We start from the raw sequence: 24,445 nt of genomic DNA, 5'->3' as shown, positions 1-24,445 counted from the left end.
ACATGCTTACTTCATTTGGTTTTCTCATTTGCACAACCTTGGGCGTGATCTGTGCTCACGTGTGTGTGTGCGTGTGTGTGTGTGTGTGTGTGTGTGTGTGTGTCTGTGCCTGCGGTCACTCTGCCTCTGCTCTCCATCCTCAGTCATCACAGGTCAGTAAACGTCTCTTCATTGTTTTATGGTCGTTGCTTTGCTCTGAATCATGAATGTGTTTATTATTCTGCTTGTTTAGGAGCTTTATAATGATCCGTTGGCTTGTAAGGATTTATATTTCCTCTGGGCAGATGTTGTAACGTGCAGGGTGGTGTGTGTGTGTGTGTGTGTGTGTGTGTGGTGTGAAACCTAAACCCTCATCACACTCACAGGTCACTGCAGGTCATGTACTCATTTTGCTACATGGAGCTTATGTTTCGCTCCACAGCTCCGAGGAGCCCAAGCTGCGGCGAGACGGCCATCGAAACATCACATGTAACAGAAATGAATGAATGCTTGGACGGGCCATGAGTCAGAGTCCAGCACACGCGCGTAAGGCAGAGGAATGTCCAAATGCCTCTGAGCTGAAAACCACATTTAGTGATTTAGTGAAGCTTTGTTATTTCACACACAGGGACGTTTCACAGTTATGTACCATGTTCCTTCATTTGCCAGTGCAGTTACAGCAAGAAGGTTGTGGGTACGAGACCGGGGCCTTGGTGTTGGAGCCTGCATGTTCTCCCCGTGTCTGCGTGGGTTCTCTCCTGTACTCCGGCTTCCTCCCACAGGACAAAGACATGCAGGGTCATAAGGTGTGAATGAGAGAGAGAGAGAGAGAGAGAGAGAGAGAGAGAGAGAGAGAGAGAGAGAGAGAGAGTGAGTGAGTGTTTGTGTGTCTGTGTGCCCTGTGATGGACTGGAGACCTGTCCAGGGTGAACCCCGCCCTCGCCCTCGCCCTCGCCCTCGCCCCCCCCCCCCCCCCCCCCCCCCCCCGCCCTCGCCCCCCCCCCCCCCCCCCCCCCCCTCGCCCTCGGCTCCAGCGACCCCACGACCCCCTAATGGATAAGCAGTGATTGATGATGGATGGAAAACAATCAATTTAGTCTGAATTAGTTATTTTGTACACGCTAACTCATTATCTGAACACTTTCACACACACACACACACACACACACTAAAACTGACAGCCAGACCAGGTTAGATACGTACGTAACACACAGACACACACACGTGCGCACACACGCGGGGTTGTTGCCCCTCGGCCTGGCTGGTGCTAAGGTTTCATCCTGCTGTCTCCTGTGTCGCCTCCTGTCCTCACATGTGGAGGCGCTCATGCATTATGGAGCTTGTGTGTGTGTGTGTGTGTGTGTGTGTGTGTGTGCGTGTGTGTGTGTGTGTGTGTGTGTGTGTGTGTGTGTCTGTGTCTGTGTCTGTGTGTGATTTGGAGATGGAATCATGCCTTTGCCTTACATCCTGTCAGTCCAAACAGGTCAGAGATCATCACACTTGTCTCTCCTCATTCTGGTCCTCAGTGTTTCCCCTCAGATGAAATACAGAACGATATCTTCAGTCTCTCTCCGTCTGTACAGAGCGAATCGATCCGTCTGCACTTTAATCCCACCGTGGCGTTGAATTTATTTCTTTGAAGGAAAGGCGGCCATGTTCCTCCTCAACCTTTGTTGTCACTGCAGCGGCTGAACGTTCACAACCGCAGCAGCTAGCTTGTTTGACGTTGTACAGGCTGTGAGTTCTGGGCTCTAACTGGCGTCCATAAGAGGAACGGCTCACGCTGCAGCAGTGGATTATTCCCACTAATCCCGCCGTGTGCCCCCCCCCCCCCCCCCCCCCCCGCGCAGCAGCAGAGGGAGTAGCTGCTCGCTCAGATTAGCGCTGGTTAGCCGAGCTGTGCTAACCTTTTACACACAAATGGATTAAATCTTTCTCAAACATGTTCCTGCTGGTTTGTCCTCTACCATGTAAGTTCTAATGTAGTTCTGCTTTGTGTTTGGCAGCGTTGAGAGCAGCATAGGAGCAGATGTTTGTATCTAAGCAGCTTTCACAGCTTTTAAAGGTGTTCAGCAGCTCCGTAGGTTTAGTTCTACTCATTATTTCAGTTAAATTTGGCTCCATTGAGATCAATAATCTCTGTTTCAAGGGAGGAAAGGTCTCAAAGAGTAAAATTCATAACAAAACATCAACATCATCTTCAAATTGGACAGGAATCATGTAGAAATACGAGAAGAACCAAACTGGATCTGTCAGATTCAGGGACTTGAAGCAGACTGGGAGAACGAGTCCTGAGACTAAGACTTACCAGAACAAAGACGAGGAGGAAGTGAACCCAGATCTGCCTGAGAGATCAAACAGAACCAAGGAATCTGTCGCAAAGAACGCAGACGACTTCCTGCTTTGCCAGAGTTTCTAAACCTCAGCGGCGTGTTTAGTGTGAGGTCATGAGCTCTCTTATCGTGTTGACAGTCCAGCAGATTGTCGCCTCAGCTCGACTCTCAGCCCCACTTGGACTCGTGACCTCATGGGGACTTGATCCTTTTCCCTCAGTGTAGATGATCCTTTACTAAAACACTTTCACAGCTAGAAATGAGGCGCCATCCATTCCTCTCAAAGAAGCGCTTTTCCACTGCGTAGCGTGATGATATGTAAGGGTTACCGTGGCAACGCCCCTGATTTTTCCTTCGCAGGAGATCTCTTCTGAAGATGCTTCCACGTTCAGGGAGGTCGATTGTCTTTGACAGCTTTCCAGACCCCAGCGACACCTGGGAGATCATCGAGACCATCGGGAAAGGAACCTACGGAAAAGTCTACAAAGTGCTGAACAAGGTGGATGGAAGCAAGGCGGCCGTGAAGATTCTGGACCCCATACATGTAAGCTGCTCCCTCCTGTTCCTGATTAGTGCATCATCAGCAAACATCTACACCTACATTGACTTGTTTGTGACTTTAAAAGCTTTTCCTTTTGTATTTGTGGCGAAGGTTTTGACTTTCTTACCTGTGACTCATCTGCAGGACATCGATGAGGAGATCGAAGCGGAGTACAACATCCTCAAAGCTCTCTCTGACCACGCCAATGTCGTCAAATTCTACGGGATGTACTACAAGAAGGACGCCAAATGTGGCGACCAGCTGTGGTTGGTCCTGGAGGTGAGGGCGAGCATCACACCGCACCGGCCCAGGTTCTGTTCCAGCCCGTAGAATACCTGAGGCAAAGCAGCCACGCCACCTGAACAGACCTCAGCAGGCTTTAAGGTTGAAATGGAACGCTTGTGTGTGGTGATGGCGTTCATACGGCTCATGTAGCCGCGGCGAAGGATGTAGTGGTAAATATTGAACAGTTTCTGGCGCGGCCCCCCCAGCAGAGATCTTCTCCCACCCCTGCATTACAGTGTGGGTCAGGTCACACACACACACACCCCTCGACTTTAGATCCCATTAGATCTGTTAGCCGTGTTCGTATCGTGCAGACACAGAGATTAAATGTCCTCCTGCTCTTTGCATGGCGTCTCCTCAGGCGCCGCACATCCAGATCTGAGCGTGGGATTATGTAACCCTGTTTAACTTCAGGCGGCACGGGGCCACTTAGCATGGAGAGCTGACGGGAGGGGAAGGGGGGGGGGGGCAGAGTGATTTAGATTATAGACTTGCTGTGCACTGCCCCACACACACACACACACACACACACACACACACACACTCTTTGGTTTAGAAGTCTAAATGAGACCCCGGCGGTGGACTCCTGTATAATTCGTCCCTTAAAGCTCTGTGAAGTTCACGTCCACATCTTGCGGCTTTCAAAGAGCGGCGGCGGCGTGAATACGAGAGATCCTGTCCTCCCTCGCAAATTGGCTCAGGTGCTGGTTTGGTCATGTAAATGAAGGGAGTCGATCAAAGACGGGTAAAAGACGTGGATGAAACACGCGCCAAGATGAAAGGAGCCCAGCCGGGTCGTCTCCGTGCATAAACGACCCGGCTGCCTGGAAACGTACAGGAACGCTCTTCCTTTGATGTCCCCTCCCCCTGCCAACACGCTGTCTCTCTGTCTTCATACGTCTTTGTCCCGTCTCCGAGGCACTGATTGTGTGTGTGTGTGTGTGTGTGTGTGTGTGTGTCCAGAGAAGCGCAGGCCTTTTGTTACGGCGGCCTTATCGCTTACGCCGGCACAATAGCCGAGGTGTTTGCTTTCCAGCGTCATCAAAGAAAACCATTTTAAAGTTCATTGTCAATTCATGATGGCACCAGGACCAGGACCAGGACCAGGACCAGGACCAGGACCAGGACCAGGACCAGGACCAGGACCAGGGCCAGGGCCAGGGCCAGGGCCCTTGGCGAGACAAGTGCGGACAGAGACAGAAGAGGAACAATCGTGGATCGGTGGATCACAACAAACTAATCTTTCCAATATTAATCAAATATCTACTGTAGATATCTGTCACCTGCTTCACTTCTTAATGAGATATTTCTGCTTTTACTTGAGTGCGGCCTTACATTATCTGACCTCTGACCTCTGACCTCTCATGTGGCTGCCAGACCCTTTGCATGAAACAATAGAGATGAGGCGTTACCTTGTAATCAGAGAGTCAACGTCTGTCTTTGAAGCTGCTCTCTGTTGTGTCATGGCACATGAAAGCTCGCCGGCCTCCGCTGGCCTCCGCCATCATGAAGGAGCGAGCGGGACAACAGAAGCCAAGCCAAAAGCTCCTGACGCCCAAAGAGCGTCCCACAGAGCCAGCGGAGGAAGCAATCTGTACTCACTGTGCTGGTAATGAGGCCGAGAGGGGAAGAGCTCTCAGAGAACCCAAAGAGACAGCTCAGAGAGGAGGGACGGTAACCATGGGGACTGGGCGCATCGCCTCCTGCTTTCCTGCCTCTTCACTGCTGAAAACCACATGTGCATCCACTTCAGAGCGCACACACACACACACACACACACACACACACACACACACACACACACACACACAGCTCACGACGCTACGACACGTTATGGGGCGACATCGCACATACAGAGGGTTCAGGGTCAAAGGTCAGTCTATAATCAAACTATAGGGTAGAGATCCATGACAACATACAGAAGGTTGTCATGGATCTCTACCCTACAGTAACTTTGACCTTTGACCCTGAATCCTCTGTATGTTGTCATGGATCTCTATCATAAAGTATCTTCTGGAATCGGTCTGCGCCTGTGCTCTCTCTCTCTCTCTCTCTCTCTCTCTCTCTCTCTCTCTCTCTCTCTCTCTCTCCCCCCCACCGCCCTCTCCCTCTCCCTCTCTCTCTCCTCCCTCTCCCCCCCTGCAGCCCTCAAGGTCACTTCTGAGTGTAGGCACTAGTGGGAATCGAACCAGCACACACTGCTGTGCACAGTAAGCATGTCTGTTTTTTTTTTTGATCGTTGTGCGAGCTTTCAAACAAACTGGTTTTAAATTCATGGCTTATTTCCTTCATCCTGCTAAGGTTTGAGTCTTCATCCTGCTCACGCTGAGCTTCAGTCACTGGAGGCTGGGTGCCAACGTGTGTGTGTGTGTGTGTGTGTGTGTGTGTGTGTGTGTGAGTGTGTGTGCGCACGTCTGCCCCGCGTCATTTAAAGACGACAGCCCTGTGATCCTGACGTCACTTGGCTGCCGAGCTGCTTCTCTGGTTCAGTGCGGCTGTCAGCCTGAGCTCTGTTCCCCCTGACACAGGCAGCTAGAGGACGTACACAAGCCGCAGATGAGCCAAGGTCAAGGTCCAGGTTCACTCTGCAGCCCTCTGCTTCCCTCGCTGTGACTCATTTAGCCTCATTTTACTGAGGGACGCTGAGTGGCTTAGACATCTGGATCTGGTTCATCCGGTCTGGACTCTGATAGGAGCTGTTTATCTGCTTCACTGAAACAACAGAGGCAGGTTCAGCTCAGTCTTCTGTTCTTATGGACCGTTGCTCTTTCAGTGTAGCAGATTTATTATATATAGTCGCACATAAGTAACATTTCTGTAGATGAAATACAAACATCTCTTACTTCATGAGGGTTTTACTCGGTTCTGGGGCCCCTTTGCTCCCCTGGGGCCCCTTTGCTCCCCTGGGGACCCTTTACCCCCCTGAGGTCCCTGTACCCCCCTGGGGCCCCTTTACCCCCCGAGCTGATGTTTCTCTGCTCTGCGATGTGAAGGTAACGGTTTCACCTGGCTGCTTCGCTGCCTGGTCTGCATGGATGGTGGTATTTCTTGCTGACCTCAGTCTCTCAGATAACAATCTGCTGCTCACCGCAGGGGGGGGATTCCTGTCCCTAGTAACCACACACCCCTGAGTGTTTATGGCCTAATTAAGCTTTCAACACACAAGTGCAGGAAATCAGTCTAATGATAGAAGAGCAGGAGTTTGATGCAGGAACACAACGCCACGGGAACTTCCTGTCCAAGCTTTGAGGCTTGTGTTTGCACGTGGCTCAAACTGAACACTCAGGCGTCTGTAACCACACACAGTGATGGGGTCCCTGCTAACGCTCAGCGCGGACGCACACTGACTGACTCCTCCCAGCTCAGTCATGTGTCCTACACCTCACAAAGAAAGCCCCAAATTAAGGGTTATTACTGTTGCCTTGGCAACCCACGGTGCAATCTTCTGTAATTTCCAAGAGGGATTGCTATTGATGTTGCAGGCCATAATCTACACCCAGTGTGTTAGGGGAGAACACACACACGCACACGCACACACACACGCACACACACACACACACACACACAGGAAGCAGAAGCTCCTCAGTGTTGTTTACATTACATACATACATACATGTTTTAATCCTGGTCGTTTCTCAACCTATGCATTGTAATTAATTTGATTTAGATGAACTGATTTGCTCTCAGCTTCCTGTTTCTTCTTCTCTGCTGCGGTGAGCGTTGGCTCGTTCTCACAGCGTTTGTCTTCTCCTCCTTGTTGTAGCTTTGTAACGGCGGCTCGGTGACAGATCTGACCAAAGGCTTGCTGAGGAGAGGAGACAGACTGGACGAAGCCGTGATCGCCTACATCTTACAGGAGGCACTCATGGTAATCAGGGGACTTCCAGGTTCCCTCAAAGAAAGACCATAACTCAGGCCGTCCAATGAGAGGCGCTCTGGCATTGATTGATAGAGGGAAAGTTACTGTCCTCACCCAGAGAATGTGCCTCTGTAGAGCCTTTAGCAGAGCATCAAGCTCCTCTTACCCAGCAGAGCTTCACAGAGAGGCAGAGCAGCAAACAGAGCAGTAGGTCCGCTCTAATCTATTTTCCGGGATTCCGATGATTTATAACTAAATCCTTTAAGTTTGTTTATAGTTTTGTTTTGTTGTAACTTTTCTCATTTTCAGACACAAGCATCAGTGTGAACAAATGTAGCTTTACTATAGCTTAACTACTTTGAATCAAGAGTAGCTTGTAGCTTGAAAAGCCAAAACAATGGAATAGAGTAGAGTAGAGTAGAGTAGGAGTAGAAGTAGAGTAGGAGTAGAGTAGAGTAGAGTAGGAGTAGGAGTAGGAGTAGAGTAGGGGTAGAGTAGGAGTAGGAGTAGGAGTAGAGTTGAGTAGGAGTAGAGTAGGAGTAGAGTAGGAGTAGGAGTAGGAGTAGAGTAGGGGTAGAGTAGGAGTAGAGTAGGAGTAGAGTAGGAGTAGGAGTAGGAGTAGAGTAGGGGTAGAGTAGGAGTAGGAGTAGGAGTAGAGTTGAGTAGGAGTAGAGTAGGAGTAGAGTAGAGTAGAGTAGAGTAGGAGTAGAGTAGAGTAGGAGTAGGAGTAGGAGTAGGAGTAGAGTAGGAGAGTAGAGTTGGAGAGTAGAGTAGAGTGCCTCAGTGCTCAGGAGCTTCTCTGTGTCTCCACAGGGCCTCCAGCACCTTCACGTCAACAACACCATCCACCGTGACGTCAAAGGCAATAACATCCTGCTGACCACGCAGGGAGGAGTCAAACTCGTGGACTTTGGTGCGTTTTATCTGTATGTATGTGTGTGTGTGTGTGTTTGTGTGTGTGTGTGTGTGTGTGTGTGTGTGTGTGTGTGTGTGTGTGTTTGTGTCCGTGTGTGCTTAACCCCCGAACGCCGGCTGCACCTCTGTTCTCTGGACGGCTCGTCCATCACTGTCAGCTGCTCGCCAAATACAAGTTGACACTAATTAGTTTCCTGGAGTGGTTGAATACATTTTCACGTATCTGTTCCATTCCGTTCCAGAGGACTTTGTTGTTTGAATAAACCCCCAGGCCCGACAGAGCGACTCAACACACACACTGTGATTTCCAGGCGTGAGTCTCTGGTTTGTTGTGGGCCGACAAACCCGCCGCCTCTTTACATTACCAATCAAATCCTCAATCAGCGTGTGTGCAGGCTGCTCTGAAAAGCTTTTACCTCAAGTGCGTGGCTCTGAGATGGGCGGCTTAATGGACCGACTGAATGAGAAGGAGGCGGAGCTTCATCTCAGCTCTTTGCCTGTTTACTGAAGGTTTTTAGTACCGAAGCAGACGCTGAAGAAAACATCTTCTTTATTCAGACATGTTTAGTTTCACAAACTTTCTCCTCCTCCTCCTCCTCCTCCTCCTCCTCCTCCTCCTCTTCCTCCTCTTCCTCCTCCTCCTCCTCCTGATGCTCGTGCCACTGATCATGTCGTCTCTCTGCTGTCTCATATAAGGCAGCCCTCAGACATCACAGACTGGTATCTGAGTCTCCTGTGGTGGCCTCTTCTCATCTGCCAGTAAATATGAGCAGTCATCACAGAAACAGATTGATCCACGCAGGCAGGAAGCTCGGGTCAGGACCAATAAGTGGGGACCAGTATAGGCACTGCGTCACGGGAGGGGGGGAGGTATTAAGCCCTGCAGTGACTCATCGCACAGCACAGACGCAAAATAGCATGTAGATGGACCCGAAAAGAGGAGTGGAGGAGGAAGAGGGGGAGGAGGAGGAGGAGCCGAGTCTCCTCATGAATATTCTGAAGCGTGGCCCGTCAGGTGGCGCTCGCTCCAGGTGAGGATGCAGCGGGACTGGAGGAGCTTCACTGTGTGTGTGTGTGTGTGTGTGTGTGTGTGTGTGTGTGCATGAAGGACAGCTGGTGGTGGAGGTGTGAGGATGAAGAGGTGCAAAGCGTGTTGAAGATGCTGACGGAGTGAAAAGCCAGCATGCATCAGGAAAGAAGGAGCTAAAGGCCCATAATGCACCTGACATGTTACCTGGCAACCGCTTATGATCAATCATTGACTAGAAACATTCAACAAATAAGAATATGCCCCCCCCCTGTCTGTCTCCCTCTCTCTCCCTTTTTGTCTGTCGCTCTATCTCTGTCTTTCTCCCCCCTCTCTCTCTCTCTCTCTCTCTCCCTCTCTCTCCCTCTCTGTCTCTCTCTCTCTCTCCCCCCCTCCCTCTCTCTCTCTCTCTCTCTCTCCCCCTTTCTCTCTCTCTCTCTCTCTCTTTCCCTCTCTCTCTGCCCTCCCTCTCTCTTTTCCCCCTCTTTCTCTCTCCCCCTCTCTTTCTCTCCCTCTCTCTCCCCCCCTCCCTCTCCCTCTCTCTCTCTTTCCCTCTCTCTCTCCCCCCCTCTCTCTCCCTCCCACTCTGTCCTGGTCACATATGTTCCGGTTCTTCAGGTGTTTACATACACACTGATTGTTCTTGGGTCTCCATTCAAATCAGGTTCTCTCGCTGTTCCTCTCCTCAGGATTTGAAATTCAAAGCAGTTTGCGATCAGGCGAGAACATCCCTGGTCTTCTTGTTGTTTCTGTGTGCATGTCAGAGGGCGTTTGTCTGATTCCTTGTTGTCGTCATAGTGACAGCTCCATCCGTGTCGTCTTCTTCCCTGCAGGCGTCTCGGCCCAGCTGACCAGCAGCCGCCTGAGGAGGAACACCTCGGTGGGCACGCCCTTCTGGATGGCTCCTGAGGTACGGAACAGTAAGGAGCACACAGATGACCTCATGTGCTGCTGTCACCTTCTCAGACCTGATCCATCCTCGTTTGTTAGGGTCTGAACTCAACCTTTTCCTCATATTTGCGTAACTCTCCTCCACCGTTTTTGCCTGTAACCTGAGACTTAAAGTGCCTTTTTCACAAACCGCCTTGTTCCGCCCAACGTTACTTGATGCTAACTGCTACTATAGCTGCTCACCCTCAACACGGATCCAGATTAGTTTGGATGAAACTTTAATGACTCCTGTGGTTGATTAGATGGAAGCTTACACCTCACTGTTAAGCGCTAACGCAGTGCCGACACGATGCCGAGTCACGGATCAGCTCCCCGACCCCGGGCTGATGTCACCTTGTGTGCCTTACTCAGGGTAACCTTCCCCCCCCCCTCCTCTTCTTCTTGTCCACCTTGGACATTTTTACATGAGGTTTGCATGCTGTGCAAATTGACGCGGTGCATTAGCATACATACTGCGCCGCGCATTCTGTCTGGACAGGATTTTAATCTGATTTGAATAAGGTGCACGTCCATTAATAAAATCTGAGGTGGAGTTTCCGGACTGGCAAGACTTTGTTTGAAACAGAGGGCACAGATCTTTATTCAGAGCCAGGAGGGAAGTTTGCTCCAGGAAAGCTGAACGTTCTGAACGTTCTGAACGTTCTGAACGTTCTGACCTTTCGGACCGTTCGGACCGCCGCGGCCTCGTCTGCTGACCAGAGTGGGTTTGTGTCAGGCTCTTAGAGTGGTGAGTGTGTGTGTTGCGTTCCTTTCCTGTCTCATTCTGAGCTTTGTTCTCCTCGCTTGTCTTTGTTTTCTCTCCTCTGGGTCTCATCTGTCAGTTTGTTGTGATTCTGATAATTATTCAGAATCACAACAGAGTTCTGACATACGGAGAATATGTTATGGTGATGTTTATGTGACATGAATGGTGCGTGTGTGTGTGTGTGAGTCTGTGAGTCTGTGAGTCTGTCTGTCTATCTGTCTGTCTGTCTGTCTGTCTGTCTGTGTGTGTGCGTGTGTGTGCGTGTGCGTGCGTGCGTGCGTGCGTGCGTGCGTGTGCGTGCGTGTGTGAGTGTGTGTGTGTGGGTGTGAGTGTGTGTGTGTGTGTGTAGCATTTTGGACATATTGACTCTTGGTTGCTTCCGTGATAGAAAATGAGAAGAAAGAAGAGAAATGCTTCAATCAGATAAAAATGTTTTCTACACACGGCTGAACTGAAAACTGAGAGTTAAACTTCAGGGATCAATCTGTCCGCTTCAGAAGCACAAGTCAATCAATATCTGCATCGGTCCAAAGGAAAGTGACAGCAGAGTCAAAAGCAAAAAGAAGGAATGAATGGTTTGACCTGAGGTTGCTCTCTCCTCCTCCTCCCTGAGTGACAGCAGCCAGCACCGGCCTGCTGGAGGTCAGGTTCCTGTTGCTCCTCCCACAGGAAGTGTCTGTGGCCCCTGCAGGTCAAACCATTCATGCCCTTTCCTGGGGTTGTCCTGTGATGATTCCCTTTGCTTCACCCCGGTACCTCCCTCTGTACTGTACGGTCCTCTCTCTCTCTCTCTCTCTCTCTCTCTCTCTCTCTCTCTCTCTCTCTCCTTAAGTGTCCTCCCGTCCTCTCCCTTTTGTAATGGCGTCATGCGTTTGTTCGCCCTGCAGGTGATCGCGTGCGAGCAGCAGTTGGACTCGACCTACGACGCTCGCTGTGACGTCTGGTCTCTAGGCATCACCGCCATCGAGCTCGGAGATGGAGACCCGCCCCTTTCCGAGCTCCACCCAATGAGAGCTCTCTTCAAAATACCCAGGTGAGCCTCGCACACACACATTTCCTCACGTCTCTGCATCATAACTCTGTGCTGTGATTCGTTGATGGTCTGATCTGCGTTGGTATGAATGTATTCTAACGTGTAGTTGGCTGATTGTTCCCGTCGTTGGCCGAGGAACATGCTGGTCCGTTTTGAGGCAGATTGTGATTGTAGGTACCTGAAGATGAGTCACACACAAACACACAGTCTCTCGTGTGTGTGCGGTGTGTGTTTGCTGTGGGTGTCGATCACGCAGCGTGGTCAGAATCTCTCTGACTGCTGCTGCCACGGCTTCAGGCTGGGTGTTCACAGGAATGATAACACATAAGAGCAAAGCCCCTCAGCAGCGTCTGTGTGTCTGCTTGGCCAGCTGAGGTCAAAGGTCATGACATGGGCTCAAATCCTGAGTGTTGGGTCGTCCCTGGATCCCATCATGTGATCTTTACCTTTATTCTTACAGAAATCCACCGCCGACTCTCCACCAGCCGGAGCTCTGGTCAGACCACTTTAAAGACTTCATCTGCAAGTGAGTGATGATGACAGGATACCAGGACAGACACAAAGACCTGATAAAACTGAGCACTACCTCCTCCTCCTCCTCCTCCTTCTCCTCCTCCTCCTCCCTCCTCTCTGTCCCACCTGCAGATGTTTGATTAAGGACTTTGAGCTGAGACCAAACGTACCTGACCTGCTCCAGCATGTGTTCATCCAGCAGATCATCGGCAGGGAGAAAGTTCTCCAGAATCAACTGATCGAGCTCATCGATCTCAACCAACAAATAGGAGTGATTGAAAAAACAAGGTATGAGCTCCTGCTTCTTCTTCTTCTTCTTCTTCTTCTTCTTCTCCTTCTTCTTCTTCTTTATCGCCGCTGTCTGAGGAGAAGATACTGACACCACCAAGGCCAAAATTTATTTTATATTTAGTTGACCCAGCTCCGACCTAAAGTGATGCAGAAAAGCCTGTCTGACCTCTGACCTCTGTGTGTTCCTCAGTCAGTCTGGTCCTAGTGTAGATGTTGGTGCCTGTCTCCGGCTCTGTAGGTCTCTGATGGACCCTGGCAGAGGAGCAAACACAGATTTCAGACGTTGGTTTGGTGACGTGCAGTAAAGTCTCCAGAGCTTTCTACACTTCATGAGAGTATGGCATTGTAACTGTGTGTTACCATGACGTCATGAAATGTCATTTGTGTCGTTGAAGCCATCGAGGAAAGGCAGAAAGACGCACAGACGCTAACGACAGGTAACCAGCGCTGTGTTAGGTCAGATAGACCGTCTCTAGGTTCAGTAGGAGCTTTGTCCTAGTGGTGAACACACATGTACCAACTTCATCCATCTATCCTCTCTCTCTCTCTCTCTCTCTCTCTCTCTCTCCCTCTCTCCCTCTCTCCCTCTCTCCCTCTCTCCCTCTCTCTCCCCTCCCTCTCTCTCTCTCCCCCTCTCCCCCTCTCTCTGTGTATGTGTGTGTTTATAACATGTAACGTGTCTCCTGCGTCCTGTGACTCAAAGGCATGAACGCCTCCACACTACTAAAGGAAGCCACATGAATACGCAGAGCGACGCCGAGGAGGTGGACGACCTCGCCACCCTGGAGGTTCTAGACGAGGTGAGGAAGGCCAGGGGAAGCCAGGATGGTTTCCATATTTCCTGTTCTTCTCTTTTCTGGACTCATGGATTGCGTGGCCACATGTTGTACCGCCTGGACGCATGTCTGCATGCTTGATTGATAAGTTCTGAGCTGGGTGTATGTGTGTTATTCTTTCAGAACACAGTGACAGAGCAGCTCCAGAGTCGCTATGCTCGCAATCGGATCTACACGTACGTGGGGGACATCCTCATCGCCGTTAACCCTTTCCACCAGATGGAGATTTACACTGCAGAGGTGTGTGCGTGTGCGTGCGTGTGTGTGTGTGTGTGTGTGTGTGTATGTGTGTGCGTGCGTGTGTCTGTGTGTGTGTGTGTGCGTGCGTGTGTCTGTGTGTGTGTGTGTGTGTATGTGTGTGTGTGTGTGTATTCACTTATAGTTTGTAGCTGTTTTTCATCCCTCCCTCTTCCTCACAGTTCACTAAGATGTATGTTGGCGCTAAGCGTACCGCTAACTCGCCGCACATCTTCGCCGTGGCGGACGTGGCCTACCAGTCCATGGTGTCGTACAACGCAGACCAGGTACGGCTTTGAGTCTCTTCGTTCACTGTTGGATCGTTTGTGTTCACGCTGACCATGTGACTTCCTGCGTCCAGTGCGTGGTGATCAGTGGAGAAAGCGGCGCTGGGAAAACAGAAAGTGCTCATCTGTTGGTCCAGCAGCTGACCGTCCTTGGAAAGGTGAGATAACAGAGCCCAAGGAGCTCACACCCCCCCCCCCCCCCCCCCTGACATGTCAAAGAGCTGCCAGAAGCTCTGAGAGGAGGGGGGGGAGACATAGAGGGGGGGAGAGAGACAGAGAGGGGGAGAGAGAGGGAGGGAGAGAGAGAGAGGGGGGAAAACAAGAGAGGGAGGGGGGGAGACAGATGTGTGATCATCAGTGTGTCTCTTCTTCTGCATGTCTCTACAGTAACAGTCATGTCTTCCTCTCTCTGCTTCCTCCCGGCTTCATTCAGGCTAATAACCACTCGCTGCAGGAGAAGATCCTGCTGGTCAACAGCTTGGTGGAGGCGTTTGGGAACGCCTGCACCGTCATCAACGACAACTCCAGCCGCTTCGGCAAATACCTGGAGATGAAGTTCACGGGCGGAGGAACGGTGGTGGGGGCGCAGATATCTGAGTACCTGCTGGAGAAGTCCCGGGTCATCCACCAGGCAGCGTAAATACCCCCCCCCCCTCTCTGTGTCTGCCTTTGGAACGCCGCCTGACCTTTCCTGACCTTTCCTGACCTTTCCTGACCTTTAGTGAGATTTAGGGCCTTGAGTGGTTTTGGACCGCAGAGCTTCATTTCTCATTGAGCTCAGAGTTTTGTTGTAAGGAGTCATTTCCCCTCTGTAGTTTGTGGGAGAGACAAGATAAACAAACCCCCATCCTACCTATGAAAACAAAAGATAAAAGCTATGATCAGGCCAGCCTTCCCCGGTGACGCTCTCATGCCGTAGCTTAGAAAGATAGTCCAGTATCACAGAGGAGTCCTGCTTTGTCTCCACAGAGGGGAGAGGAACTTCCACATCTTCTACTACGTCTACGCCGGCCTGGCTGACAGGAAGAAGCTGGCACACTACAAACTCTCAGACAGCAAGACTCCAAAGTACGACTGACATGGCTGAGGTCTTCTCCTCAACACTCTGGACCCCACAAACCTGATGTCAGTGTGTGTGTGTGTGTTCCTCCTGCAGGTACCTGTGCGAGCACATTAAGTTAAGTCCTGACATCGTGAGCAACGCCTCCTACAAGGAGCAGTTTGATGCAGTGGAGCAGTGCTTCAAGGTCATCGGATTCACCCTGGAGGTAAACAACCCACTGCAGGGCCCCACACACACACACACACACACACACACACACACACACACAAACACACACACACACACACACACACACACACACACACACAGACACACACAGACACACAAATTCAGATTCTGCTCGATCGGTGCCTCGTTCCCCTCTAACCGTGTGCAGCTGCGTGAAGTGCTGAGTCACAAACATTACAAAAGTCCATCTGAGCGCAACAGGAAGTGGTGGGTTTCAGTTTGTCAGCCTAATGAGGCCCGGCAGAGTGATTACCTCTGGGATCTGCACGTCAATAGTGCTTATGGAGTCGACGGCGAGCGGCGCCGCTTCTTATCTGACGTGAAATCAAAGCTTGTGTGGAGTTTATCTAGTTTGAAGCTCAGCGGTGAGACAGGCAGGCAGACAGACAGACAGACAGACAGACAGACAGACAGACACCACACAGCAGGATGAAGGCATTTCCTGTTTCTGAGTTCTTAATAAATTGTGTGAGTGTGATGTTGTTGTCAAGGTGACCGCCGTGTTTGCTTGCTCCCTCCGGGCTCGTCCACACTTCGCCTCTGTCTTTCCTGTCCCCAGGAGCTGGGCAGCGTCTACAGCACCCTGGCCGCCATCCTCAACTCGGGCGACATCGAGTTTTCTCCCGTCGCCACCGAGCACCAAACAGACAAGAGTGACATCGCCAACGTCTCAGTGCTGGAGAACGGTGAGAACGTCACGAAGGCCAGACCCTTTAACTCCACAAAGACACCTTCAATCAGTACATTGAACTTTGAACCAACACACGCCTGTACCTCTGAGGCTCCACACTAACGACCCCGGACTCTCTGACTCTCTGTCTCCTCTTCCTGTGTCCTCAGTGGCCTCGCTGCTTCAAATCCGCTCCGACGAGCTCCAGGAGGCGCTGACCTCGCACTGCGTGGTGGCACGGGGAGAGACCATCGTCAGGCCCAACACGGTGGAGAAGGCGGGCGAGGTGCGCGACGCCATGGCCAAGGCCCTCTACGGCCGCCTCTTCAGCTGGATCGTCAACCGCATCAACGCTCTGCTGCGTCCTGACAGCCAGCCGGGGTGAGACCAAAGAACTCACCTGAATGTTTATCTGACTGAGACGCACTCAAATCGGACCCTTCTTTCCTCTCCCCTGCAGCGAGGACGACAAAGGCCTGAACATCGGCATCCTGGACATCTTCGGTTTCGAGAACTTCAAGAAGAACTCGTTCGAGCAGCTCTGCATCAACATCGCTAACGAGCAGATCCAGTTCTACTTCAACCAGCACATCTTTGCCTGGGAGCAGGTAGAGCGCCGCCCGTCCCCCTTCTCGTCCCCGTCCCCGTCCCCGTCCCCATCCCCGTCCTCGTCCTCGTCCCCGTCGCCTCTCCCTGCCTGTGCAGAGCTTTCACCTTGGTCCTCCCTCATTTACATGTAAATGCTGATAAGAAGTCATCATTTGTCACGTCGCACTTTAGGAGAGACAGCAAGGGTAAAATAGCCTCTGTCTGTATTTTCGTGGGCAGAATGGTTCGGGCCTCTCCCCTTACGTGGCCTCTTGGGAGCGCTTTGCCTCGGGGGCAGAGTACGGTTTGCTAATGTTAAATGATTTAGTCTCCCTGCAGAGACGCACCATAAATCATCTCCAACCAGGGTCAATTAGGAGCTGCAGACAGTTAGCGTAGGACTTAAACTCACTCATGGGCATTGTTGGCAGGAGGCCCAGAAACACATTGGCTCTATACGGCGCCGTATATGCAGAGCATGAGGGGCGTGGAGTGTGAGGGAAGTTTAACCTCTTCAGCCCTGAAGTGGCCTGGAATAACTCCACAAGCAGGAGGATCCACATGAAGCCAAATAAAGCTCACAGCCCATCCAGAGAGTGGACATAGAACCAATGGAATCTGTTTTACTGGCGTTAGTAATTATAGTGGCCAAATGTGTCTGATGGTTCCAAGTGCTCCACATGGGGCTTCTGCAGTCTGACGGCTGCTTCGCTCTCTGCTTCCGTCTTTATGAGCCGTCTTACCTGGATAGATGATCTTTGAGCGTCATGTGCCACACATCCACCGCTTGTGTCGCTCCAAAACTTCCAGATGATTGTTTGTTTTTGTGTTATTGACATTGAATTATTAGACTTCTCTTTTGTTCCGTACGCAAAGATTCTATCTGATGATTTGGGATCTAAACTCATGATCACAGTTTGTTTAGTTCCTGCGTCTATCTATCTACTCAAGACAAAAGAAGGTTGGGCACAGGTGAGGGGGGAGGTTAGATCGAGTCCAATCCAAGGAATGTCCTCCTCCCACAGGATGAGTACCTCAACGAGGAGGTGGACGCTCGCATGATCGAGTACGAAGACAACCGGCCCCTGCTGGACCTGTTCCTGCAGAAGCCCATGGGGATGCTGTCGCTGCTGGACGAGGAGAGCCGCTTCCCACAGGCCACGGACCAGACGCTCGTGGGTAAGTGGGCCGAACAGAACAGAGAGGCAGATAGCACATGTTTGGAGAGTTTGACTTTAGTTTCTGCTCAAGACGGACTGAACCATCTCACTGTGAATGTTCCACAGTTATGACTGAGGCTCTTGTCAGTCTAAGAGTAGTAAAAGTTTTTTCTGCTGCTAAATTATGTATAATTTGGTATTTCAGAGAAATTTGAAAATAATCTGAAGACCAAAAGCTTCTGGAGACCAAAGAGGGTGGACCTTGGCTTTGGTATCACCCACTATGCTGGAAAGGTGATTATCCTTTTATTGAACATTGTGTAGTGAAATCATGATGTCATCATGGAGTGTGTGTTGTCTCAGCTGGTGTTGATGAGCTCGGCGTTCTCTCCTCAGGTGGTTTATAACGCCGCAGGCTTCCTGGCCAAGAACAGAGATGCTCTGCCAGCCGACATCATCCTGCTGCTCAGGTCGTCCGAGAACAAACTTGTGGGCAAACTGGTCACCCACCCCCTCACCAAGACAGGTGACCTACAGGCCCCGCCTCCACTCTCCCACTCCACTGTAGCTTGGTTGTCCCGGGATACCTTCTTTTACCATATTTTTACTTTATTTAAGATTTTAAATGCACTGACAGTTTAAAAAAAAGTGATTTTAGTAAAATTTATATTTTTTATATTTTTATATTTTTATATTTTTCTATTTTTAGATTTTTAGATTTTTTAGATTTTTTTATTTTTTTATTTTTTTTAATTTTAATATTTTTAATTTAATTTAATTAAATTTTATTCCCTCGCACTGATTCTGGTGTTTTCTCTCTCCTGTTTACTCGGCAGGAAACCTCGCCCACACGAAGGGTAAAGCTGTAAACACGATGCAAAGCCCTCGGACGCCGACACGCTCCATCAAGTTAGCCAAGGTACTTCAGAGCTGAACCTCCACACACACACACACACACACCTCTGATTCTCTCTCCTCTGATGGTTTCATCTTCTTCTTCCTCTTCTGTGGTACAGATGGCCGTGCTCACACTGTTCTCTTCTTTGTATGTCTGGGAGGTAAACATGTAGTCTGTATGTGTGTGTGTGTGTGTGTGTGTGTGTATCATTTTGCCTACTTGATTAGTGTTCGTGTTTCTGTGTGTTTCTGTTTCTGTTTTCCAACGTTCACACATGAAGAAGCCCCCTGCTGGCTTCCTCTTCCTTGGTTTCATGTTTGATAGAGATGTTTCACTCAGCTGTCCACGTCAAACCTCCTCCTTCCTCCATTCAGCCTTGATTGCTTTGCGTCAAACTTGAGGGGATTTCAGATTTGTCTTGAAAAATCTAGAAAAGCCAAATCAGAGAGGGAAAGGGGATGCGTCCATTCAGGCTCGGTTGCTTCAGGGTTTGAGTCAGAATCATTCTCACAAAGCATTTTAGGTTGAACTGCTATGTGCGCTCTGATTTGTTGTTATCTGTTTGTGTTCAGGGTGAAGCTGGCGACACGACGGGACACCCGAGAGAAACCACCAACATGAGAACACAGACGGTCTCCTCCTACTTCAGAGTAAAACCTCCACCTTTTGTTCCACTGTATTGGCTTTGAGATTCTGTAACTTTCTCTTTGCATCACCAACCTGTCGGGGCGGATGTGAGAAGATGGGATTGAAGCTTTGTCCATTTCCTTTGGCATGTTCCTATGGCAGTACTCTCTGATGGACCTGCTGTCTAAGATGGTGGCCGGGCAGCCTCACTTTGTGCGCTGCATCAAACCCAATAACGATCGCCAAGCCAACAAGTTTGACCAGGAGAAGGTTCAGGTTCAGCTGCGATACACCGGAGTCCTGGAGACGGCAAAGATCAGGCGGCAGGGTTACTCTCACCGCATTCAGTTTGCTCACTTCATAAAGAGGTCAGCGTGGCCACAGATGCACCTGCCAATCAAACACCACTGTGGTCCATTGGTGTCTGTTTGTATTCATGCCTACACACACACACTGACGTACACACATACACCCGTTGTTGCAGATACTACATCTTGGCGTTCAGTGCCCTTGAGGAGCCAGCCGTGTCCCCGGACGTCTGCTCCACAATCCTAGAGAAGGCCAAACTGGAAAACTGGGCAATGGGAAAAACCAAAGTAAGTCTAATCTTGACCTCCGTTGCCGTTTTTAGCCACACCTCAAACTGCTTTTGTTAGAATCGGATCAAACTTGGCAGGTTGGTTGGGTTTAGGTCACGACCTTTGCTATCCAGCTGTTAAAATCCGTCTAAGGTCAAGCCAAGGGGAAGGTCAAATTTTCCGCCTAATGCTAAAGCAAAGGGATTGAACTGAAGGTAAATATTGACATGAATGAAACATGCATGTATGTATTTGTTTATATTTGTATGTGTACATTGTTGGGGATGATATTTAAGTAGTGTGGGGGTAAAAAATGTTTTCCATGTGTGCTGGCTGCAGGTGTTCCTGAAGTACCACCACGTTGAGAATCTGAACCTGATGATCCAACAGGCCTTGCAGCGACTCGTTATGGTTCAGGCGTTTGTTCGCGGCTGGCTGGGGGCCAAACGGTACGGCCGCTTACTGAAGGAGCGCCAGCACAGCGCTGTGGTGCTACAGTCAGGTCGGTCATCAGCTGTTCACCTGTCTATCAGAAGTGACGAATACGTACATGTATGTTGTGTTTAAATCTTCCATCCACACGCTGCAGCATACAGAGGGCAAAGAGCTCGGAAAAAGGTGGCTGAAGACAAAAGCAAAGCAAAAGTTGAAGCCTTCGCCCTCCAGTTTCAGGCTGGTGCGAGATGGAGTCACTTCCCCCTGCAGAATCCAACCTGAGAGGGTAGAGTCGCCTACTAACTCGCTTACATCTCTCTTGTCTTCCTCTTCAGTTTGCAGAGGCTTCCTTGCAAAAAAGAAATTCAAGGAGTTGGTAACTGAAAAGAATAAAGCCGCAACCAAGATCCAGGCTCACTACAGAGGACATCGAGAGAGGAAAAGGAAACGGTACGAGACCCACTCAAACACTTGTAATGCACTGACATGGAGGCAACATTAAACCAGATCTCTTCATTGTGATTCTAGAGAGGCCATGGAGAAGGAGAAAGCAGAGGAGGGGCCTACAGAACTAGGAGAACAGGCTCCAGAAACCGAGGAAACCACCAAGGACGAAAACGCTTCCACTCCGAGCAACGACGCAACAAATGAGGAAAAAGAAACAAAAGCTGCCGTCGTTCTTCAGAGCAACTTCAGAGGCTACAAGGAGAGAAAGAAATACAAGGAGAGGAAGAAGACGCTGGCTGGAGAAGAGTTGGAGCTACCGGCAACGGCAGCAGAGGGACAGGAAGTGGATGGGACAGAGCCTACTGGCGAGCAAGCAGAAGTGGGAAAGACTGCTGATGAGGAAGATGATGAAAGTACTGTTAAAGCTGAGGAGAACGATGACAGCGATAACACGCAGGTGCCAGAAGATGAAGAAGGAGAAGAGCTTTCTGAAGAAGGAAAAGAGGAGGCACTGGCAGAAGATGCTGGAAAAAAAGAAGAGCAGGAAGACCACAAGGAAGATGAGCCCAAAGCTGAAGGTTCAGAAGGGGAAGCTGCTAGCAAAGAGGCAGAGAAAGACGAAGGATCAAATGACCCTCAAGAAGCTCCAGCTGCTCCCACAAGCGATGAGGTAGAACAAGCTAAGGCAGCTGTGATCATACAAAGCAATTTCCGTGGCCACAAGGAGAGAAAACGACTGGAAGAGGAAGGGAAGATCCCTAAGAAAGAGAAGAAAGAAACAGAAGTTCCAAAGGAAACTCCAGAAGAGGAGCAGGCGGGGCAGAAAGAAGAAACGGCAACGGAATCCCAAGAGAATAAATCAGTGGAGAGTCAGGCAGGACTGGACGAGGAGAAAGCTGCAACCATCCTTCAAAGTACCTACAGAGGCCAGCGGGAAAGAAAGAAACTGAAAGAAACCAGAGAAGAACAACAGAAAGCGAAGGAAGAAGCTCCGGGAGAAGAAGCAAAGGAAGGAGCTCCAGAAGAAGCAAAGGAAGGAGCTCCAGCAGATGAGCAGTCAGAGGTTGTGGACGTCAATGATGTGGAGATAGAGCATAAAGATGAGGCAGCGGCTGAAAAAGAAAGGCTGGAGGAAGAGCAGGCGGCCGTGAAGATCCAGAGTAACTTCAGAGGATACAAGGAAAGAAAGAACCTGAAGGCCAACAAGGAAACGACTGAGATCCAGGCGGAGCAGCTGCAGAGTGTCTCCAAACAAGTAAGACGTCAATACATTTCACTCTCTCAGGGTGATTGTTCTGTTGGCTCCTCCTCCGTCTCCAACTGTTTACAAAGTTCCTCTGTATCTGTCCGACAGGTTTCGCAGACGTCTAAGGAGTTCCTGGCTATTCAGGAGAAGCTGAACGCCATCATCCAGGCCCATCAATCAAACCCCAGCGGCAGCATGTTGTTCGTGAGAGGAAACGCTCCCAGGAATCGCCAAACGAGTAAGACGGTGTGACTCTGCTCATGATGAACACATCAACTCGGAAGGTCTTCTTCTACTGAGCTCATTCTGGCAGTCAGCATTTCACACGATACCTGGTTTTTAGTTTAATGATTTCTGGTGAAAAATGACTTTCTAACTCGTTCTGTGTGTTCCTGTGTCAGTGTGTAGACGCTCTGTTCTTCTTCAGGTCTGTAGGTCTCTGATGGACCCTTATGGATCCATGATCACGTGTTAGAGCCTCTAAAGCTCCTCTACATTATAGTCTGGCTGCGTGTGGCTAGCTTTAGCTTTAGCTTACAGGCTCGTGTGGTTTCTCCTTCTCGTGCTCACACAGATTTGTTTTACCGTCTCCTCAAGCTGACGGCGATGCTATCAAAGGACACCATCCTCTTTTCTCTCTCGTGAGGTTTGATGAAATCAGCAAACAGGCGAATGTCAAGAGCCCAAACGTGAAAAGCTGCCTGAGCTGATGTGTCATCAAGCAAAAAGTGCCCACTCCGCTCCCCGGATCTTTTGTTCATTAGATTTCCACGGTGATACCTGTAATTGCCTTTGCAGAGGAGGACGGCAAATTGAAAGTTCACCGTGTCTGCAAAATGGATCCAGCAGCTGAGATTTAATTGTCCTGTCAGGTTTAGGTGTCCTGAGTGAGGACGTCGGGTCAAAGCCCTTTAATATCTTTATCTCTGTTATGACCGTGACAGATTCTGATGCATCTGACACACGACACCAGCTCCCACCAGCGTTGTTTGAGAAATGAGTCCGGTCCAAACAGGGCTGCACTTCACACACACATCCCACATCACACACACCTTCACATCTGTTTGTCCTCTCCAGGTGTTGTGTGTCCTGAGGTGGAGCAGAATGAAACGTCTTCCTCCACACTAAATGCCGCTTCAGTTTGCCATCAGGTCGATTCTCTGACGTCATAAACTTGGATCTGAACAATTTGCAACATTTGTGATGAAAGAGTGAGAGCAGCCGGTGCCTTGTTCCAGGGCAGAAAGGTCGTCAAGCGGTAATCGTGTTTTGCGAGCGAGCATCTGACAATTATGGCAGGAATTAATATGTGGGCGGAGGAAATTGGCTTTGCTTGTTTGAGCGCCGCAGGGACGACCTTTAGACGGACGACCTTTAGACGGACACGCGCCGTGATATCACAAACTTTTCACCTCTTTTACCTGAGAGGTTGTGATTAATGGTTTTTGCACCGTAGTTTTCAGTGATTAATAATGAGACACAGAAGCAAAGGTCGCTGTTATGTTTTCATAATTGCGATAAGTTAGACGAGGCTCTACAGGAAGGTTGTTACAGGAAATCACTCCTGACACCAGTGATTGATGGCAACACATCCGCTACAGTGTGGAGGATGTCACGCATGATACACACACACACACACACACACACACACACACACACACACACACACACACACACACACACACGCCTGCTGTTCGATACCATGGCGGCCGGACGCTTAAATGGCAGCGGCCGAGTCCAATAATCTCTGTTGGAAAAATTGAAAGCAGCCAAAGGCCTCGGGGTCAAACTGTGGCGTGTATGGAGGTCGGCTCAATAAACGCAATAAGTCCAAAGGTCAGCATGGCGTCAGTTTGAGCTCGATAGAGACGATGTACAGGATCGCTTCATTCTTCATCTTGTTTTTGCAAGATAGTGAGACAGTTTTGAGAATCTGTTACCATGGTAATGTAGTCCTACGACAGGTTGGGTAGGTTGGGACCTTTTGGCCCAAAATATTCCGTCTTTATTATCATAATGTTGTGTCTTTTAGCTCTAAATATGATATAATATAAGAGCCTTAATCCAAGCTCCGGCAGCTGCAAACAGCAAGTAGCAGAAGATAATCACTCAGTCGCAACAGAAGAAGTAAACAAACAAATGTGGGCGGCGGGTTTTATGGTTGTTGTTATCTTTCAGGTGAGAGGAAAGTGTCCAGGACGACGCGCAGGACGCAGCAGCCAAAGACCCTCAACACGCCAGAAGATTCCACCTACTACAACCTAATCCACGTGAGCCCACACACACACACACACACACACTGCTGATATCAGACTGACACCTCTCACAGGAGCTGGGATGAAGACATTCAGGCTGTTTCCAAAGATCCTAACCCCTCAACTTTGACCTAAACACCACATTAAGGGTTCACATGCTTCTTAACCTACAGCTTGTTGATCTTTAAGGGGTTTTCCTGATCCGCTCTGTGTTTCCTCGCAGCGTTCCGTCCAGGATGACAAACAGCTGCCCGGGAAAGACGAGTAAGTGTGTGTGTGTGTGTGTGTGTGTGTGTGTGTGTCTCATATAGTCGTCCTCCATACATGGGTCATGTCCCCCACATGTCTGTGCTGTAGTCCAGAGAAGCTGCCGGGTGAGGACGATGAGTTCTCCAGGGACAGATCTTCCTCGCCCGCT

At 50.0% G+C, this 24,445-nt stretch overlaps 1 protein-coding gene across 1 annotated transcript in view; it reads left to right on the top strand.

Annotated features, from left to right (window-relative positions):
- The first annotated feature begins 613 nt into the window (after window positions 1–613).
- LOC143010788 (glutamate decarboxylase 2-like) overlaps window positions 614–24,445 on the top strand; it is a 36,855-nt gene continuing 13,023 nt past the window's right edge. Inside the window, exons 1-32 of the mRNA XM_076163318.1 lie at window positions 614–785; window positions 2,673–2,856; window positions 2,998–3,132; window positions 6,902–7,006; window positions 7,811–7,910; window positions 9,773–9,849; window positions 11,523–11,668; window positions 12,129–12,194; window positions 12,314–12,469; window positions 13,176–13,272; window positions 13,432–13,548; window positions 13,728–13,832; window positions 13,907–13,990; window positions 14,266–14,468; window positions 14,802–14,900; window positions 14,989–15,100; window positions 15,683–15,809; window positions 15,964–16,174; window positions 16,254–16,401; window positions 17,407–17,560; window positions 17,747–17,835; window positions 17,938–18,067; window positions 18,378–18,460; window positions 19,012–19,089; window positions 19,229–19,434; window positions 19,551–19,662; window positions 19,984–20,146; window positions 20,415–20,529; window positions 20,608–21,781; window positions 21,881–22,010; window positions 23,951–24,042; window positions 24,251–24,291. Coding sequence (XP_076019433.1) covers window positions 2,689–2,856; window positions 2,998–3,132; window positions 6,902–7,006; window positions 7,811–7,910; window positions 9,773–9,849; window positions 11,523–11,668; window positions 12,129–12,194; window positions 12,314–12,469; window positions 13,176–13,272; window positions 13,432–13,548; window positions 13,728–13,832; window positions 13,907–13,990; window positions 14,266–14,468; window positions 14,802–14,900; window positions 14,989–15,100; window positions 15,683–15,809; window positions 15,964–16,174; window positions 16,254–16,401; window positions 17,407–17,560; window positions 17,747–17,835; window positions 17,938–18,067; window positions 18,378–18,460; window positions 19,012–19,089; window positions 19,229–19,434; window positions 19,551–19,662; window positions 19,984–20,146; window positions 20,415–20,529; window positions 20,608–21,781; window positions 21,881–22,010; window positions 23,951–24,042; window positions 24,251–24,291 — 4,823 coding nt within the window. The 5' untranslated portion in view covers window positions 614–785; window positions 2,673–2,688. The remainder of the gene's footprint in view (window positions 786–2,672; window positions 2,857–2,997; window positions 3,133–6,901; window positions 7,007–7,810; window positions 7,911–9,772; window positions 9,850–11,522; window positions 11,669–12,128; window positions 12,195–12,313; window positions 12,470–13,175; window positions 13,273–13,431; window positions 13,549–13,727; window positions 13,833–13,906; window positions 13,991–14,265; window positions 14,469–14,801; window positions 14,901–14,988; window positions 15,101–15,682; window positions 15,810–15,963; window positions 16,175–16,253; window positions 16,402–17,406; window positions 17,561–17,746; window positions 17,836–17,937; window positions 18,068–18,377; window positions 18,461–19,011; window positions 19,090–19,228; window positions 19,435–19,550; window positions 19,663–19,983; window positions 20,147–20,414; window positions 20,530–20,607; window positions 21,782–21,880; window positions 22,011–23,950; window positions 24,043–24,250; window positions 24,292–24,445) is intronic.

The sequence above is a fragment of the Genypterus blacodes genome, unplaced genomic scaffold, assembly GCF_046128005.1.
Source record: "Genypterus blacodes isolate CSIRO-AG114 ecotype Tasmania unplaced genomic scaffold, CSIRO-AGI_Gbla_v1 ptg000130l_1, whole genome shotgun sequence".
NCBI classification, from domain to species: domain Eukaryota; kingdom Metazoa; phylum Chordata; class Actinopteri; order Ophidiiformes; family Ophidiidae; genus Genypterus; species Genypterus blacodes.
This window is presented reverse-complemented; position numbering and strand designations above follow the sequence as displayed.